At 37.0% G+C, this 20351-nt stretch overlaps 1 protein-coding gene across 1 annotated transcript in view; it reads left to right on the forward strand.

The window, feature by feature from the left end:
• The first annotated feature begins 1410 nt into the window (after positions 1 to 1410).
• The window catches only part of LOC150109962 (monocarboxylate transporter 12-like), a 30296-nt gene continuing 11355 nt past the window's right edge, over positions 1411 to 20351 (forward strand). Inside the window, exons 1-3 of the mRNA XM_090416080.1 lie at positions 1411 to 1562; positions 1784 to 1927; positions 17978 to 18985. Coding sequence (XP_090272206.1) covers positions 1442 to 1562; positions 1784 to 1927; positions 17978 to 18985 — 1273 coding nt within the window. The 5' untranslated portion in view covers positions 1411 to 1441. The remainder of the gene's footprint in view (positions 1563 to 1783; positions 1928 to 17977; positions 18986 to 20351) is intronic.

Raw genomic sequence — 20351 nt, forward strand, 5'->3', positions numbered from 1 at the left:
ACCATCCATGTCCGTTGTGGGATTTCAACCTACGGCCTATTGGTTGGATATTAGACATCCCCCACTTGATCATGCAACCAGCAAACTGGAAATATCTTAAAAATTGTCAAATCGCCTGAATTTTTCTTTCGATTGGACAATTTGGAGTAACAAAATGATATGACCAGAGTGCATAAGACGAAAACGGGTACACCTGCCATAAACACAGTATTCGAAATTTTACAAAAGCACCGCCACCATTCCATAGAACTCTTTTATTAACATAAACTTGCTTATTGTCTGTAGTCATTTCCTCCTACTTGTTTACCAACGTGCTTAGGAACGAAAATCTTTGTTTAATGGCACTATTTGTTAAAACCTTACTTTGAATGATGTTATGTTATAATATTGGAAAATTATTACGCATGCAATATCAATTATGCAAAATTGATTTGAATTTAAATGGACTCAAATTATTGAATGCAAATTCTTCTCCGACTCAAATGTTTTTTTTTTTTCTCCGACTCAAATATTTTTTTCTTATAAGGACTGGCTTAAAGGGGCGAAGCAAGAATGCTTTTCATCTTCCCCGTTATCTGTAAAGGATAATATAGGGATAAGGTGTTATTGAGCTATTAAATCTCTGATCATGGCAGGAGGGTAACAGCAATAGCCAAACCTCAGCTAGAACTTCATTAGCTCACACTTGGATAAAGGATTAAAGCATTGCCATCCATTACCCTCTCAGGGTAGAATCGCTATCTCAATCCAACCTCAAACAACCTCAAATTTTTTATTTTTGTCATAATTTAATTATAAAATTCTGATATAAAATATTTAAAGGTGTCTGGTGTATATTTTTTAACCTTTCTTTTAAATCTATTAACTTTTTCAGAAAAATAAAATGAAAATTTTAGTATTAATATTATAAATCGAAAATAAGTTAGTTTATATATCTTTTAAAATAAAATTGAAAAATTAACAGTCTTATATTTATGCAATGCTTAATATCAATTGCACGAATAGATATTTAAGTCGCAGTACAAGCATGAGAACTGTGTGTATGTGTGTGTGCGCGCGCGCGGGGGGGGTGAAATCACGTAGTTTATCCAAGGAATTAAGAAGGCAGGATGTTATCTGTGTTCCCGTGACAAAGATATGGGGGATTATATGATATATTAGTTAACTATTATTGTAAAAGATACCTTGAAATAAATTTATAACGCCCGACAAACTAAATATTGCATCATTTCAGATGAATAGGCGTGACTGGGATTAAAAACCAACTCATTCTTTCGTTACTGTTGCCATTCGTTCTCAGACCATCTGGGTGTGAAGAAGTATCTCTCCCTTTCTTTCACTATTTCTCTGTATGGGTCAAGGCAAGGCAAAAAAAATTCAAGGTCCTGATCAAGCATGGAGTTGGGTGATTGCACTTTCTTGCTGTGTGACAATCTTCATAATGTCTGGGCTAGCTCGAATGGCAGCTCTTCTCTATGTGGAGTTTATACAAGTGTATGGTGTAACAAGGGAAGAAGCTACGCTGCCTTTCAGTGTTCGGGCAATGATAAGAAATTTAATTGGTATATTAACGAAAAAAAATTAAATTTTCATCTTTTTTTAAAGTAATTTGTAATACTTGCTAATGTTAATTTTTTGTTTATATATACTTTTATTACATATAATAAAATATATAAAATCATATAAAATTGTATAAAATATATTATTAAATATATAAAATTTAAAATATTTATAACATGTAAAATATAAAATGTACATAAAATATATGGATTTTTTTTTGCAGGTCCTTTGGTTGGAATTTTGGGACACCGCTATGGAGTTCGTAAAACTACCATAATCGGAGGTGTAATTGCCACTGTTGGAGCAGGACTTTGTTACTTCGCACCCAATATTACTTGGGTTATCATTCTCTGGGGTGGCGTGCATGGTGAGTAGATTTTTGTAAGGTTCAATGTAAGTAAGAACTATTGAATATTTATGAGACACAATTTTAAGCAATTAGTATAGGACAGGGTCGCGTATTTAATTAATGAATAACTGTAAAAGAAAATCTTTTTTTTCTTCTTATTTTATCAAATAAGAAAATATAATTAAATACACAGTTAGCTTATAAAAACGTTTATAAGCTAATTGTGTATTTAATTGCTATCAGAATTTACTACGCATAAAACGCGTATGCATATGAAGTTCTGCATGCAAAAAATAACTGGAAACTGTGCTGTTACACAGTTGAACCGAAAAAAGGCGAGTACAGTGTATGGGAGTTTCTACGCTAGTCTTTTGCAAAGTCTCAGAGGTTTTTCTAATTTGCTTCTTGAATGTAAAGCGAAATTTATTAATAGAATATATTATGATTTTAAACAGAATATATTATATGTATTTATTTCAGCATGAGAATTTGTGCACGGCATATTTAGGGCAAGAACATTTTTTATATTCCCCACCCCCCCTAAAAATAATGCTAATTCAGTGCGAGAAAATCAGCAGCATTGCTTATAAAGGATAATTGTTGAAAAGATCTGCATATTTATTCATTGAATAAATATTTTGTAAATCAAATATTTATTCAATGAAATGCATTTGGGGTGCTTAAGATTCAGAGCTCTATAACGGCGAGAAGACCTCCACGTAACCTTTAAAGGAATGAGTAGAACCGACTGGGTTTCTGACCTAAGGTCCAAATCTTACCTTCTTGTGGTGAATTCCATTAGTTATCATTCTGGATACCAAACGAATGAGAATGTTCTGTCAATTTGGGATTTAGTCGAATAAATTGTATTCTTATTTGCTTAAACCCCAAAGTAAAATGATGGTACAGGATTTCATGTCTGCTGGGACGTCGCCCGGTTAAACAAGGCCCCGTTGTTTTCGTCAGGGAACCAGGGCGAACAGCGAAAAGTCAGCAAATGGAAACAAATCTTGGAACACATCCCAACTGAACATCAACAGCGTGCAAAATTGCTACTATCAACATAAGACGCCTCAAATTTGAAAAAATGGAACTAGCAGAAGAATTGGATCGACATAATAGGTGTGACTGAAACAAAGAAGACAAAATCAGGTGAGATCTTTTTTAAGCAACAAATACAGAATGTTATTATATTCAAGCAATAACAATTAGGGGAAAGCAGGAGTAGGTATAGTATTCAACAATAAATACGAGGGTTATCTTCTTGAATGGCAGGCCATATCAGGTAGATTTATGTGGGATCTACCTTTGTGGACCTACCATAGAAGGTCCTACTCTTGATAGGACCTTCAATGGTCCCACAGAAGGTCCTACTAAAAGGTCCTTCCTGGTAAGATAAGTATACTTGAGAAATGGTAAGAAATATTGTGGAAGGGATTCTTTCTGAAGAACAAGCTGGATTCAGGCCAAAGAGAGATTGGCAGGATCAGATTCACTTTAACACAAATAGTTGAGAAATCTTTAGAATATAACAAGGATTTGTATTTAAGTTTCGTAGATAGATCTGGAGGTGCCAAGGGGAAAGCTCTTCGAAATACTACAGTTATATGGTTTAAATAGGACATTATAACAAGCGATATATAGCCTTTATTTAAGCTGTGAGTCAGCATTTAGAATGGAAGGAACTGCAGAAAGATGGTTCAATGTTATCTCTACTATTATTCATTTTCTATTTGGATCACATTATGTAGGAAAGCGATATTAAATCTGATCTTGAAATTGATGATGTTAATCTCAGTTCTTTACTTTACGCAGATGATGTTATACTTCTAAATAAATCCAGTAAAAGTCTGCAAGATTCCATGACTAAAGTGAATAATTGTTGTAATACATTTGATATGAAAATCAGTAATAAAAAGACAAAGACAATGACAACAGGCAGAAACATTAAATAGGTAGAACCAATAAAGCATATAAACTACCTAGGCATAATTTTTAATGAAGATGGCAAATAAACAACAAAATTCGTAAAGCTGATATGGTGGGAATTCAGCTGAATAAATTTATATGGAATGAGAAAGAAATTACTAAATTAGCTGTATACAGGACAGTATTCAAACCAAATTTAAACTTATGGATCTGAGAGCTGAGTTAGAAATAAAACACGTGATCAAAAACTGGAGATCTCTGACATGGGAGTTCTGAGAAAGAAAATTAGGACACGGACATATGGCATCAATGGCAATATCGTATTAAAACGGGGGTATTAGGAAAGGACTTGACAATCTTAGCATCCAGTAATGTGTCAGTAGAGCTAATCTCAGGTTGGTGTGGTCACTTAAACAGAATGGAAGAGGAGAGATTAGCAAAACAAGTGTTCTCTGCCAGTTGGCAAGGAAAAAAAACAAACAAAACAGAAACAGACCAACATATAGGTAGATTGATACGGTAAAACGTGCCTTAGAAGATATAAATATAAGATTTCTGTATTATAAACTCGTTTTTTTCCCCAACCTCTGGGTTTAAACTAATGTAAAAATTGGATCTATTACATCATACTACTGGCAACGCATGCGCTTTATGCACCCATTCGCAATAATCCTTGTATATTACACATTATTATAAAATTAAAGTTGTTTTTAATTAAGTCTTTATATTCTTTTTATTTAAACATAAATAACTATAGTTTTGCATAATGTCTGCTATAAAATAATATAGGGATCTTTATAACTTGTAAAATAATAAAGAGATACTGATTATTTAAAAAAATTTAAATTTTCATGAAATACTATTGTGTTGTGTATGTATGTATTAAAGGAATATATTCGAATTATTTTCTGCTCCATTGTTTTAAATATTAGTACTTTGATTATTGATTATATCAAATTCTAATATCTTTAACAAATCCTTAAATAGATTGAGTTAGTTATTCTAAGAGGAAGGAAAATCCTAATGACTCTTCGTTGTCATCTTTTTCCAAAGAATAGAGTTCCATAATGATTCTTGTAGATACTGAAGGAATTTTATCAAGATAACAGCAGAATTTATTATTATTATGCTCTTTCATGTTCAAATGTGAATTGCAATAAGCACTGTAGTTAGCTTCTGATTCAATTTGGATAATATTTTTTCATTTATGATTGGGATCTGTGGTAAAGCGATTCTGGTTTTCTGTAGAAGGGCAGGTTGCAGCGAGTTGTAGTGGTATGAATGCCTTTTGCCACCATCCACATTTTGAGAATGAAACGTGATGTGCTCCATAGAAAAAAGAAGAAAAAATTGTAAATTAACTCATCGGAAGTCGCAATACAATGTTTGATCTGGGCTTAGTTAATCTCGCCTCTTCTCGGTCCTGAGGTATGAGGAAGATTAATTTGGTAAGCTTTGTATATACTGCTCATGATTTGGCGTGTAATAATTTCTCAATGTGAAAATTTTCTCGTACAAACCGGTATCCCTATTCTTTTTTTAAAGAACACTCTAGACGATCGTTGTTTAATCACATGATGAGAATTCATGAATTTGTTATTATTAAGAGAGACCTTAAGGGAGTCAGAGACTCATCGAGGGAGGCCACATACTAAACACAGCAGCTATCATACTTATTCTTAAATTCAATCGCACTGCTTGCACTCATAACATCCAAAGTTAATCCATTCCAATCATGTATCATCCTCTGAGAGAAAAATCTAGTCCTCATATCCTTCTTGGCGGCCTTCATTCTCAGATTCCAAGGGTGCTGTCTCGTCCTTTCCCCACGCTCCGTAATTTGACAAATTCCATCAATTGAAATTCAGAAGTTTGTAAGTCTCAATCATATCACCCCCTCTTTCTCCTGTTTGCTAGTGTCTGCAGCCTACAATTTCTCAATCTGTCTTCATAATCAGTATTCCACAATCCTGACATAATTTTTAACACTCGCCTTTGTAGTCTCTCCAATATATCAGAATCACAACGGAAACCAGGAGACCAGACCTGCACACAATAGTCCAAGGGAGGTCTTATCAAGGCCTTGTAAAGAGGCAAAATAACATCCTTATCTTTACGTGTGAACATTCGTTTGAGCATTGCAATTATCTTTTGAGTTGTATTTGCAATCTTTGCCACATGGTCCTCTGAACTTCAACTTCCTATCTATTAACACTCCAAGATCTCTAGTCTCATCGATTACTTCTAGCCTACTCCCACTAATATAATACGACATTGGATATCTAATCACGCCGAAGTGAATGACTTTACATTTACTGACACCCATTGAACTGACACCCATTTTCCCATGCCCACAATTCCAGCTTATTCAAATCATTCTGCAAGGACTGCATATCAGCAGTATTCATGATTACCATGCCTATCTTTGCATCATCAGCAAATAACTGTATGTCGCTTGTCAAATCCTTCCCAATATCATTAATGTACAGATTGAATAACAGCGGACCAAGCGCTGATCCTTGTGGTACACCACTTGTTACCTTAAATCTTGCAGACTCACATCCTTTTTGATATCTGTCATTCAGCCATCCTCCATCCATGCCAATATTGTATAACGCAAACCCATTCTCCAATTTATGTTAGGAAGACATTTTTGTAGAAAGGCAATTTCTTATCTGTGATATGACTTTATATGTGATGATTTTTCTGCCATTATGGCTCTGCTTATCAGTGTTTTCAGGTATATGTTTATTAGGCCCGGTTCTACAGCTTTTACTTAATGGAATAGTATGTGTGTGTGTAAGGAGGGTCGGTTTGTATTATGATCCCCGATGTATATGTTGCAAATAGACTATGAATTTCATCTGGCCATTGTTCATGATATTGGGTATTCTGTACTACCAAAGCTGAAGGCTAGATGAATATCGTAAACCCTGCCCGCTCTCTCACAGAACGTCGTCACCTGCGAATATTATTTTTCTGGAAATTGCTTCACACAATTCTTTCCATTGTTCTTCATATATGTACGGAACTTTAATTTTAATTCTTAACACTGATAAGTAATTTTTTTTTCGACATTCCCCTGGTGTTTTAAGTTTCTTCTTCTATTTGCTAATAAACATTCAATGAGATTTTGTCAGATTTTATTGAAGTGGGAGTTTCTTTGTTGGGTTCTCTCTTGAGAGACTCCTCTTTGTCGGCAGAAGGATGTGCAAATTGCTGTACGAAAATTCCAATACTACACTTTCAGTATTTGCATAAAAACTTATTTCTAAAACTTATTTGTCAGAAAACTTATTTCTTTTACTAATTCAAATATGTATGTGACTCGTGTGTGAAAAGCCTTTTCAATGTAGAAATTCCGTAATACTACACACACACACACACACACACACACACACACACACACACACACACACACACACACACACACACACACACACACACACACACACACCACACACACACACACACACACATATATATATATATATATATGCTTTACTATATCGAATATGTTTTATCGAATATGTTTTACTATATTTAATAGGCAATACATGGTTCTGTAGATGTTTCTGTATAATATTAGTGAGAAATTTGGATATAATTTATAGCATGTATTAAATGGATTTTTTTAATGTGCTTTAGGTTTTCTTAACGGGAATCTTTTGATATTAAGGTGATACATTCCCCTGTTGAATTTCTTGGGGGGGGGTTGCTTGTGTTTCAAACACTTCTTTGATCATTCTGATGAACAAGGGTCCGAACTTATGAAATTAACCATTGTAAAATTCGTTATCTGGTCAAGCCTTCTATACAACAGTGAAACGTGGACTCTAAATAAAGAAGCAGAGAAAAATTTAGACGCTTTCGAAATGTGCACCATCAGAAGAATTTTAAAAATACCATGGACAGAGAAAATGAAAAACTAAGATGTTTTATTGAAAGCAAAAATAAAAGGAACATTAATGAAAATAATTAAAGAGCGCAAACTTAAATATTTTGGACATCTAACGACAAGAAGGCATTAAAAAAATTAATATTAGAAGGAAAATTGGATGGAAAAAGAGGGAGAAGTAGACCCAGGAGAATGTGGTTTGAAGACATTAAGGACTGGACTGGTTTGAATTACCATAAATGTTCCAGAGCAGTGAAAGAAAAAAAAAGGTTCCGTGACATGGTTGCCAACCTCTTTCTAGAGGATGACACTTGAAGAAGAAGAAGAAAATTCATTTATTCAACCATGAACTGAGAGGGGATTGTGGTTAATTTCATTATTATATATATTTATACATTATTATATTATGTCATTCTGGGATTGTTATGGGAGGTCAATCTCTTCTACATTCCTTTTCCTGAGGAATTTGCGGTTGATGGCATCGCTTTCTTTTTTATTTGAATTGATCTGCAAAATGTTCGTTGGTCTCCCCCATTAACTCTATGTTTTCTTTGTTTTTCCTTCTTCTTCTTCTTCCGTTATTATTTCTTTTGAGGAACAAGGGATGTTGATATTTTACGTTTTTAAATCTACTCGCAGACATCCGCATGGTGTTCTACTGACGCTGTAGCCAGGGTTTTGAATTTTATTTCTCAACACATTTATTTCTGTTTTTTATTTATTTATTTTTAATTTTTTTTTTTAAGATCGTGTTCTCATTCTCTGTTCTGTTGGTTCTTGAACCTCACTTTAAATTGCATTCTTTGCATATCCTTCTTTAACTACTAACTATTTAGAAGATAATAAACGAAACAACCGCCATTGGAAGTATAATTAGAATAATTATACTTCAAATTAGCCAAGTCATCACTTCCTTTTATATCTTTTCTTTTCCCCAACTTTTTAATCGTCTTCCTCTGTGTAGGGACCAAACTTTAGATCACCGTTTAATATCACTATTTTAAACAACTCTACCTCTAGAGTAAGGTCATACTAAAGCCATGACGTTTTTTTTTTTTTTTTTAAATAGTCAGGGAATTGAAACTTGTTTTTTTCTTTTCAATTCAAATCACACAGGTCGCCATATTGCCATTTTCATATGACAACAAGAGCACCTATATCTAATAACTGTTATATAATAAATATAATACACAAATAGTTGAGGGTATTAATTCCGTAACGGCTGACATAAGAAGTTAAATGTGAATTCATTTTATATTCCTGTAAAATTAATGAATTAATTGTGCACTCTCTTATAATAATATTAGCATTAGCTTATCTTGGCTGCGTGCACATGTATCAGATTTCAATGACGCACCCAATTCACTACAATTATCTTTATATCACTAAACGTCTTTATATCACTAAATACAAAATTATAGACACAACCATTGTTATTTCATTGTGTAACAGCTCACCAAAATTGTTTTCATACATCTAAAGACATTATTTGGAACTTGGAACTTCTTTGGGAGATGGACCGAGTGCTTGACTCTTTATCCCTTCATCTGATTTTAGCTTGTGTATGAGAGGATTATTGTGGGTAAATTACCCGCTCATTGTGAGCATTGCAAGCTGTATTAGCTTTATCTTGCGATGGAGGATTTTTTTTATGTTTGAAATGATCTGAGGGTTTGTAGTCTGCTGCCTGTTGAATTAGCTGATTTGGGTGATTATCTGTGTCTGTGAAGAATTTTTCTGCAATGCCTGTCATGTAGGTCTTGATATCTGGAAGGTTGGCTTCCTGGTGTAACTGGAGATCGTCTGTAATCTGCTGATGTTGCTTTTAGCTGTGTGTCCCCAGGTTGGTGATGGGCAAGTGAGTTGTGGTCTTATTACTGATTTATAGAGGAGGATTTTGTTATTTGTGTTTAGGAAGCTCTTTCTATTCAAGAGTGGATATAGCTGTGCTATTGTCCGACTTGCTTTGGTGGAGATATTATTTATGTGTGTCTTGAAATTCAGGCGTTTGTTAAGATGAACTCCTAGATATTTGGTAGAGTTGTGCCAAGGGATGATTTTTCCAAACATTTGTATGCTTGTGTTCGGTTCTGTTTTACGTCTGGTGAAAAGTACTGCAGAGCTTTTTCCTGGATTGATGGCAATGCGCCATTAGGTGTACCAGTCCTCTAATTCGTTGACTGCTCTCTGTAGCTTATTTGTGGCCAGATGTGGACGGAGGGATCTGGCTATGATAATTGTGTCGTCGGCATAGAGAGCGGTGATGGATGGGAGACAACTTGGGGAGTTCCGCCATGTATATGGAGAAGAGTAGGGGAGATAGTAGAGAGCCTTGTGGGACTCCTGCCATGACTCCCCTTTCTGTGGATCTGATTCCATTCAGTTTTATTTGGAATTTTCTGTTACTGAGATATGATTTGATAGGTAGAACTAGTGGTATTGAGATTCCTACTTGGTGTAGCTTAAAAATTAGACCATGATGCTAAATTCTATCAAATGCTTGTGTTATGTCCAAGAAGACTGCGTCAGAATGTTGGTGCCATTCATACTCTTGGGTGATGTATTCAAAGATTCGGTAAATTTGGAGGGTCGTAGAATGCTGTTTTCTGAATCCCAATTGCTCATCTTCTATGCCTTGGTTGTTATCTGTTGCTTCTTGAATCCATGTTAGTATAGCGCGTTCGGCTATCTTGCCTACACATGATAGAAGGCTGATAGGCCGATAGTTATGTGGGAATTGTGCATTTTCCCCAGGTTTTGGAATTAGGAAGACATCTGCAAGCTTCCATCGCTCTGGGAAATAATTTAGCCGAAGGATGGCATCGGTGATGGCTACCAGATGTATAACCCCTTTACGTGGGAGTATCTTGAGCACCTTGTTCCTTATACCATCTGAACCCGGAGCATTTTTGTTGTTTAGTTTTCTTATAATGTCATATATTTCTGTTAGTCACATGGATTTGTTGTTGGATTGGAGTGAGGCGTTCTGAATTATTTTGCACACTTGGGTGTCGATTTTTCTTATGAAGCTTAAATCTACATTGGCATAATTGGGACTGCATTGTCTTTCTAAGCTGTTTGCAAATGCTTCTACCTTTTCCTCATCACTGTAAGCGACTCTATATTCTCCTTGGATTGGGGAAGCGTGTTACGATTTGAACGAAGTGATCTGATCATTCTCCACAACGATTGATCCTCTGTGTTTAATTGGTGTATTTTGTTATTCCAGAGTTCGTTACGGTGATCCTTCAGGGCATACCGGAGCTGGTTTGTAGCTCTGTTAACTGCCTGCTTATCTTCAGGATCCAGCGTTCTGTGATATTTTCTTCTTAACCTGTTTTTCTTTCGGATAAGACATTTTATGTCCTCTGGGAGTTTATTTGGTGGTGCGCATTTGGTTGTATATGTTACCTGTGATACTGCTGTTAGTAATTGCTTTTCAAAGGTTTTTACTGCTTTTTGTATGTCTTCAGTGGATATTATATGTGGTACTGGGCCAAGAATTTCCTGGAAGGCTGAGGGAAGTTGTTTCCGGTTTACAAAGGTGGAGGTATTTTCCGTTAAATCTTGTGTGATGCCAAGTTGCAATATGATGGGATTCTGATCAGACTTAATTCGTTGACTGCATGTATTTGATAGCTATGCGCTATGTTTTTTAATATAGCTATATCAAGTACATCAGGACGTCTGGTTGCTCCGTAGTGTGTGGGTTCTGCGGGTCCTATTACTGCTATGCTTCGTGAAGTAGTATAAGAGTTGAGTATTCTTCCGTTGATATTTGAGTTTCTGCTATTCCAGGCTGAATGTTTGGCATTCAAATATCCAGCTATGATTATTGCTTTACATGCATTTAGTATTTCGTCCAGATCTGATTCTAGGAGTTTTTTATTTGGGTGGATGTATGCTGCAAATACCATGATACTTCTTGTGTTATCCATGTGTATTTCAATTCCTGTTGTTTTCATGTGTTCTGTTTGAGGTGTGGCGATTGCTTTAATGAAGATGGCAGTTCCTCCTCCTCTTGATATATGTCGCTGTTGAGTTGGAATGTGTGATACAGTAGGTTGTTGTTATCCAAGAATTTTTTTATGTTTCTGTAGTCTGTCGATGTCTTAGGTTGAATGCGGATTCCTTCTTCCGTGTTTGTTCCTGTTGTTTTCAGAGCGGTGGCGATCGATGTCCAGTGTTCCTTGGCCCTTAGGATGACTCGGGATATTCTTTCCTTTGTTCCGTTGTCTGTTTCTGTTTCTCTTGTTTTGGACATTTCTGTCGTGTTAGATATTTTTATTTTCTTTTGTACTTTCTGGAAGTCTGGGTGCGATTCAGATGTTTGGTAGGCGTTGCTATGTATTGCTTGTTCTTCTGATTGTGGCAAGAGTGCTAAGTCTTGTTGAGGGTCTGTGTCGTCTCCGTTGTTTTGGTCGTCCATGATGTCGTCTGAGACTGCTGCGGGGGGGGGAATGTGTCGTACAGCTTTACTTTCCCTGGCCAGTTATCGATTAAGGGTTTTCCTAATCTTACGAACTCTCTGTAAACTTCTTCGAACGTTAGGGGATTTTCCATTGTCTTGGTATGTATTGCTAAGTTATATATAGAGAATTGGCTGCTACTTACCTTAGTAGGATTTTCTGAGTTCTCACCCAGAAACGCTCCTGTAGTCCTTTTTGTAATAAGGTTCATTTACGTTGAGATAATCCGTCACTAAAACTACTGTCTCCTCACTTCACTAATCAAAACTCATCCTACTCTAGATTAAAGACATTATTAGGACGCAGAACATATATATGGCGCAGATTTAAAGCTTGACGCTGTTTATATTTCCTGTTGTCTGTTTCGGGAGCAGTGATGGGAGAGATTTGTGAGCTATTTTAGCTCGCCCTGAGTGGGCTGAAGTGGTCATACGTCATAGCGTGTTAGGGTGGCTTTCAGTCTTTTATGTTTCTAGTGGTCATTACCGGCATAGTTTCCGGCTTGTTGTATTAGTTGGTTTGGATGCGTAGCTGTCTTCATAAAGAATTTTTCTGCTAGGGAGCTAGTAGTGGAGAGATGTAGGGGATATTTATGTCCCGGTGGATCTGGGCGTTCCTGATGAACCACGGCGCGTTCAGTATCATTCGCAGGCACTTGTTCTGTAGTCTTTGTAGCTTGTGGATGTTTGTCTTGGAGGTATGGCTCCAGGATGGGGAGGCGTATATAATTGTGGGACGGATCACTGTCTTGTAGAGTAGAATTTTGTTTTTTGAGCTTAGTTTGCTGTGTCTGTTGATCAAGTGGGTACAGCTGGGTGATAACTTTTGAAGCTTTGGTGCATGTGCTCTTGACGTGGCTGTTGAAGCATAATCGTTTATCGAGAAGTATTCCGCGGTATTTTGCTTCAGTTTTCCAGGGAATTTTAGAGTTGAACAGGGTGATGTCTCCTTTGGGGGATGCTCGTCTTCTTGTGAAGAGTATCGTTGTGCTTTTCTGTGGGTTTAATTGTAGTCGCCAGTCTGTAAACCATTTTTCTAGATTCAGGATGGTGTCTTGTAGTTTTTTGGTTACGAGATGTGGTTGGCGGGATCTGACTAGTATAGCCGTGTCATCTGCATAAAGGGCGATGGTGGATGTGAGAGGATTTTGAGGGATGTCTGCCATATAGATGCTGAACAGGATCAGGGCTAGTAGTGATATTTGAGGAACCCCAGCGAGGATGTTCAGTTGGGTTGAGACTGTTTCATTGATTTTGACTTGAATCCTCCTGTTTGAGAGGTATGATTTAATCAGGTGTATCATGTTTACTGGAAGGTTTGCGATGATAAGTTTGCAGACGAGGCCTTGGTGCCGTATCTTATCAAAGGCCTTTGAGATGTATAGGAAGACCGTTCCGGTGTGCTGATTCCAAATAAATCTTGTGGTGATGTATTCTACCAGTCTATGGATCTGTTAGGTGGTGCTATGATTTTGACGGAAGCCAAATTGTTCTTGTGGAATGATATTTAGTTGGTTGACATGATCTTGGAGTCTAATGAGGATGATTTTCTCTGTAAGTTTCCCTAAGTTGGATAGCAGACTGATGGAATGGTAATTTTCAGGTAGGTGTGGGTCTTTGCCTGGTTTGTGAATTGGTATGATGTCAGCTATTTTCCATGACTGGGGGAAGTACTGCCATTTGGGGATGGAGTTTATGATGTTTGCCAGATGTGCTATGGCTTTGCATGGTAGTGCCTTGATGACTTTGTTAGTGATGCCGTCGGGACCCGAGGCTTTTTTTATCTTCAGATGGTTGATGATGCCGATTATTTCGGTAGGTGAGGTAGGCATTATAGGGCTTGGATTGTGATCAGGACGATTTACTGTTAACCTTACTTTACGATGGATCTTGTATTCATGGCTGATGTTTAGGTTCTCATATGCAGGACTGCATTGTTTCTCTAGGTTTCTTGCCTATGGCATTGGCTTTGTCAGCATCTGTGTATGCAAAGTGCTGTTCTGCATGGAGAGGGGGGGGGGAAGTGATTTGCGCTTGTTCCTGAGTTGTTTAGAATTTCCATATGGAATGATCTGTTGTGGAGATGGAGGTGAGCTTGTTGTCCCATTATTGATTCCTGTGGTTCTGGAGAGCTTCTCGGACAGATTTGTTTAATCTGTCGAGGGCTGTTTTGTCCTGGGGAGCACGAGTGTTGTGGTATCTTTTTCATTGACTGGTTTTTTCCCTTATTAAGTCCATGATTTCTTCCGGGAGACAGTTTTGTTTGTGGGTAATCGTGGATACTGTGGCTGCTGTTATGGCTTTATTGATTTGATTGGTGAAGTTCTTTATTGCCGTGTCTATTTCTTCCTTGGCTTTTATATGGGAACTGGACCATTGTGTTCTGGTAGCACTTTCCTAAGTTTTTCCCAGACAATGGAGGTTTATGGGGGTGGGAATGTGACTGGTGTTTGTTTCTTAAGTGAAGTAGGATTGGATTGTGGTCTGATGATAATTTGCTCTGTGCTTGAATGCTGTATTGGTATTTGATGTTGTGTAGGATGGCGATGTCTAGGATGTCGGCTGTGCCAGTTGGGATGTGTTGGGTTGGTTCGCTGGATCATGTTACGACAGCGTTGTTTAATCCTGTGTAGCTGAGGAAGATACGGCCATTTTTATTTGTGGTTTTGCTGTTCCAGGAGGGAGGTTTGGAGTTTAAGTCCCCAGCGACGATGATGGATTCATTTATGCCCAGTAGCATCCAAGTCAGAAAATAGCAGGGTCTTAGCGGCGGAGTTGTAGGCGGCGTAGATTTTAAGTCTTCCAGTTGAGTTTGTGTAGACTTCGACACCGGTGAGTTCTAGGTTGAGGGGGGGGGGGTATTCCATTGTGCCTGATGCAGTTCCTAATAAATATGGCTGTACCACCGCCTCTGTAGTCCAGTCGGTCATTTCTATACAATCTGTAGCCTCTCAGTTTTGGATTGTCTGCAGGTCTTAGATGAGTTTCATTAATTAGGATGATTTCAGGATTGTATCTGTGAGAGAATTCTTGACGCTCCAGTGTTTTGTTTATTAGGCCATTGGCGTTCCAAGCGGCGATCTGTAGTGAATCTGGGAGTAATCTAGTTTTGTTCATTAACAAGCTTTGAGAAGATGGTTTGAGATTCTTGAAGAACAAAATTCTTGAAGAACAAAATACCAGCTCTCTTTTGTTGGGTGTCAGGCAACTGGGAAGCTCTCGACTCTGGTGCCTGTGGGCAGGGTTGAGAGATCTGTTTCCTTTTGTTGTCTGTTTTATTTTTAGAGTAGTGACTGCTGCCTCCGTAGTTTGCCGGGTGGAGGGCCCCGCAATTCGCGCATTTGGCTGGTGAAGTTCTGGTTTTGAGCAGGTTGCTGTGGGGTGGTTTTGCCCACATTTGAGGCATTTGTAGTCTGCTCTGCAGAGTTTCTGTGCGTGTCGTACTTCTGACATCTGTGGCACTAGCCCGACGAGGATCTTTTCCTTAGTGGTTCATTTGTGATTTTCAGACCACAGATCGTTGTTATATTGTATATGTTCTTGTGTGTGTTAGGTATCTCTACGAGTACTAGTGGCATTGGACTCTTGTTCATCTTCGGTTCGTAATATTCTTCTGACCTTGACAGGTGGGAGATCGTGGAGGCGGAGGTCTTCAGTTATTTCATTTGTGCAGATGTTTTCTGTTACTCCCCTGAGTACAACGTTGAGATTTTTCTCTGACTTCAGTGAGTAAGTATGATATTTAATATCTAACTCATCCATGGTTTTTGTGAGGTGTCTGTAGTCGCCTTCTGTGGCAGGCTGGATTTTAACTCCATCGTCTACGTTTTTTGCCCATGAATAGGCAATTTGGTGGTTTTGCATAATAGGCCTGAGGGCCGTCCATCGTTCTTTTTACCGTAGTATAATTGGCGGGACTTTTTCATTGTTGGGTGTGGGGAGGTCAGTGTTGGGGGCATCTTCTTCCATCCCCTCGTTTACCTGAGTCTCCGCTGTTTTACGCTTTTTTCGAGCATGGGTTTCTGTATTGTCTTTTGACGTGGGAGCAGAGATTATCAGGTTCATCTTCCCTTCTTCCCCTGGTGTTGTGTTGTCCCCTTCTGCGGAGTCATTTTCGCCGAATATAGGTTTAGAAACCCTGGCTACTCTACCGCAAATTTCTTCAACAGTTTTTTGAGGAGGTCGAGCGCCAGCTTATTATCCAGAGATCGGACAAAGTCGTCGGGACTTAAACTGTTCATCTTTAAAATTATTTTATTCAGATATGCTTACCTGAGAAATATATATATATACTGTATATATATATCAGCTAACGCCTTTTTTTTTTTTTTTTTTTTATTCCCGTATACGGGGAGTAGGCGAGGCCATTTAGCGCTATCTTACTTTTGGAGACTGAGTGGGCAGTTCAATCTCCACTGGTACCAATCAGAGATAGTTGGCCCACTGCTATCACTAATTAAGCGGTACTCAGTGAAGAGAGACGGCCCAAATGTGCCGCAATCTCGTGGTCCCTAACCCTACCACAATATATTTAATGTCTGAAATAATGTGGGTTCTACGGTCGATTTTCTTGAGTTTACAGGACGAAAAACCCGAGTTTCCGGGAGGAAAAACCTGCTTGCCGGTGCCAGAGTTCGACTAACTCGGGAACCGGTCGAAAAAAGGCTTAGAAAAATTTCCTCTAGTCGCCGACTAGACTCGAAACCAAGTCTTCCTTCGTGTGGCCAAGCGCCGTGGTTGGCAAACGCCACATCCACTGAGCTACACAGGCTCTCTATAATGTAATGGAGAAGAGAACAGTCAAGGGCCGAAAAATTGCATCAAAAGTCCAAGTCTTGCCTTGTACTCCGCTGTCAAAGAAGATTCACAAAATATAAAACTCACTAATCACGACTGAAATCAAAAACATTCTTCGAAACAACAACCATCATGCCGGTCTTTATCTACATCAATCATCAATTCTAAATTGTTCAAAACTCAGATAACAATCCAAAGACATTATTTCTTATAGTCCTTATATATATAAGAACTAGCTTAAAGGGGCGAAGCAAGAATGCTTTTCATCTTCCCCGTTATCTGTAGAGGACAGTGTAGGGATAAGGTGTTATTGAGCAATTAAAGCTCTGATCGTGGCAGAAGGGTAACAGCAATAGCCGAACCTCAGTTAGAACTTCATTAGCTACAGGATTGCCATCCATTACCCTCAAAGGGTATTTATATCCAACGGTCACCAAAGACATTATTTGTCTTTGTCATCATTTAATTGTAACATTATGATTAAAAATTATTAAAAGAGTCTGTCTTACTAGACATTTTAGAAAAATTATCCAGAAATTTATAAGTATTTTGAAATAATAATAAAATATTTTAAACTTTGAAAATTTAATTATATCTTTTATTTTTACATTTTTTAGAAAATAACACAATACGTTTTATTAATAAAAATAGTATTTCTGACGTCACTTAATTCTCAAATTTGTAAATACTTTCTCTGCATTGATAGTTTGAACTTCAAACTATCAATTCAGAGAAAGTGTTCATCTTATTGTAAGAGATACAGAGAAAAACATTTTCTCTGTATTCTTTTAGATTTTTCTAATATTAGATTTAAATAATATCGATGATTATAAATAATCACCGGTATTATTTATATTATAAACGAAGAGAAAATCATCATCAATATTATTATTCCACAATTATTATTTTAGATGATTTTTTCTTTCTTTTCCTTTCAAGTAAAATATTCATTGGCCCTACCTTCTGTTTTCTTTAGGTGTGGGATTCGGACTCGCCAACACTCTATACCAAGTGTCTTTAAATCAATATTTCGTTCGTTACCGAGTAACAGCTGTAGGCATCGCCATGTCAGGTGGTTGTATTGGATCGTTTATTTTGCCAATTTTAATCGAATACATACTTCGCCAGTATGGTCTTCGAGGTACGTATTTAATTCTTGCTGGAATCGTAATGAACGTGATCCCATTCGCAATTCTTCTCCGTCGGCCTTCCTGGATTAAAAAACAACGAAGGAATCAAAATCTAATTCCCAGCAACAAAGACAACATCGGTGAATCATTAAATCAAGGGAAAGTTGAAGGCAAACAGGAAATCACTCTCTGCGTCAACAGTTTGAAAGACCCAGAAATTAAAACAGAACTGAATGGAGACATGCAAATAGTTGCAAAGAAAAATAACTATAATATGAAGGACGATTTGCCAATCAAAGTAAATGTTGTAGAAGTAAATTGCACAGAGAGTTCTTCAGGAGTGATTTGCACACAAAAGAAAAATATTTCAGCATTCCAACATATTATCCACATTTCGAAAATAATGATCGATCCAATGTTTTGCTTAATCAGCATTTCTTTGGCAACTTATGTGTTTGTATTCATACCCACTATGACGGTCATTATAGATTTCCTATTGGACAGAGGAGTGGAGTTAAGTAAAGGGAAATTTATTCTATCAGTGTTTGCTGTGGGCGATGTTATAGGAAGACTTTGCTTTGGATGGATCACAGACAGAGAAATAATTTCAAAGAAACTCTTTATAACTATCAACCTAATTGGCATGGGCGTAGTGGTCGTTTTATATCCTTTATCGAGCGATTTTAACACGCTGTTAGGATTATCAGTGGCATATGGAATGACTTCAGGATGTGTGGTCATCATGTTTCCGCCTTTAATTGGACAATATATTAAGCAAGATAAGCAAGAACTTGCCATGGGCTCAATGGGTTTTTTATCCGGAATTGTAGGCTTTGCTTTTCCTCCAATGATTGGTAAGTTCGTTTTTATATACATTATTAGTTTATTAAAGAAATATATTTTCATTTAAAAATGTCCATTTTATTTGCAATATTATAAATTTAATTTCGTTTATTTTATTACTTATTTATTTTATTATTTATTTACTTATATTTTGTAAAAACGAGCTTCAATGAAGTATAGTTGAATTAATAGTATTCTATTGGAGCACCAATTCTACAAAAAATTTCAGAAAAGGAATACTTTCAATAAAATAAATTAACCCTATTGAAAACATAACAATTTAGACTTCATTTCTCACATGCAAAGTCCCCTTTGCAGTGAGATTTTGCTTACCTTCGAGGAATGAAATAATTCTCTTCTGTTTCGTATGATATCCCAATCTAATTAACGGGTTTTGCCAAGTCTGAGCTTGTTCCCCCCCCCCCTTCCCAATGATTCCCATTATATCTGCGTTCAGGTTATCCTGAAGCAAGTTAACTGTTTAATTGTTCACGTACTTCAAAAGCGTAATTGCGTTGGCGCAGCGAACCATCTTTTGAAGGCATTTGATGCAATCTTCTAATAAAGCAGTCGTGAAACGAGTCACATTCACAAATTGGCCATTACAATCACAATTTTCACCCTCACACACATAAAAATATGGTGCACTTAATTGATTCGCTGAAATTGTTCAAAACATAGGTAAAGCAGGGCTGCACTTTGTTCTCCTCAGAGTAGCTGGAGCTCTCCATCATGACTGGTCCTCTATCACTTGCCGCGAATGAATTCATGTATGAAATTAAAAATGTTTCGGAATGACTCCTAAGTATAGGTTTGATTTTTCATTTGATTTTTGATGGAGTAAGGGCAAGCAAAAAAAAAAAGACTATTCTTCGTCCATAAATAATAAAGAACATAATAAAATCCTTCGTAAATACAAATGAATTTAAAATTAAACCGAATCCTAATTTAATAGTTAACCATGACTTCATTCCTAAATAAAGATGTTACTCGTATGATTAGTATTATACGTGAAAAAAATTCTGTGCGGCACAAAAAAATGTTTGTTTTGTACAAGTTTCTGATGCGTCAGCACAAATGCCAGAGAAGTATTCTAAGGTACGCTGAATTTGAGATGTGCACTACTAGCAAGGCTAGAAGTGGAGAATAATTTCATCGTTAAAAAGGATATAGTTTCGTAGCGAATGAGGAAGATAAAAGAGTGTGTATTAGTACCAGAAAAGTGTGTGTGTGTGTGTGTGTGTGTGTGTGTGTGAGAGAGAGAGAGAGAGAGAGAGATGGTATTATCCCCAAGTTATGGGGAGATGAAGTATGAAGTAAGATCTTATTTTGCAAGCAAAACGACAGAATTGTATTTTGTTAGCTTTGAATCTGACA

This window comes from Typopeltis vanoorti, chromosome 1 (assembly GCF_054136105.1).
Source record: "Typopeltis vanoorti isolate ZY-2024b chromosome 1, IOZ_Tvanoo_1.0, whole genome shotgun sequence".
In the NCBI taxonomy this organism is placed as follows: domain Eukaryota; kingdom Metazoa; phylum Arthropoda; class Arachnida; order Uropygi; family Thelyphonidae; genus Typopeltis; species Typopeltis vanoorti.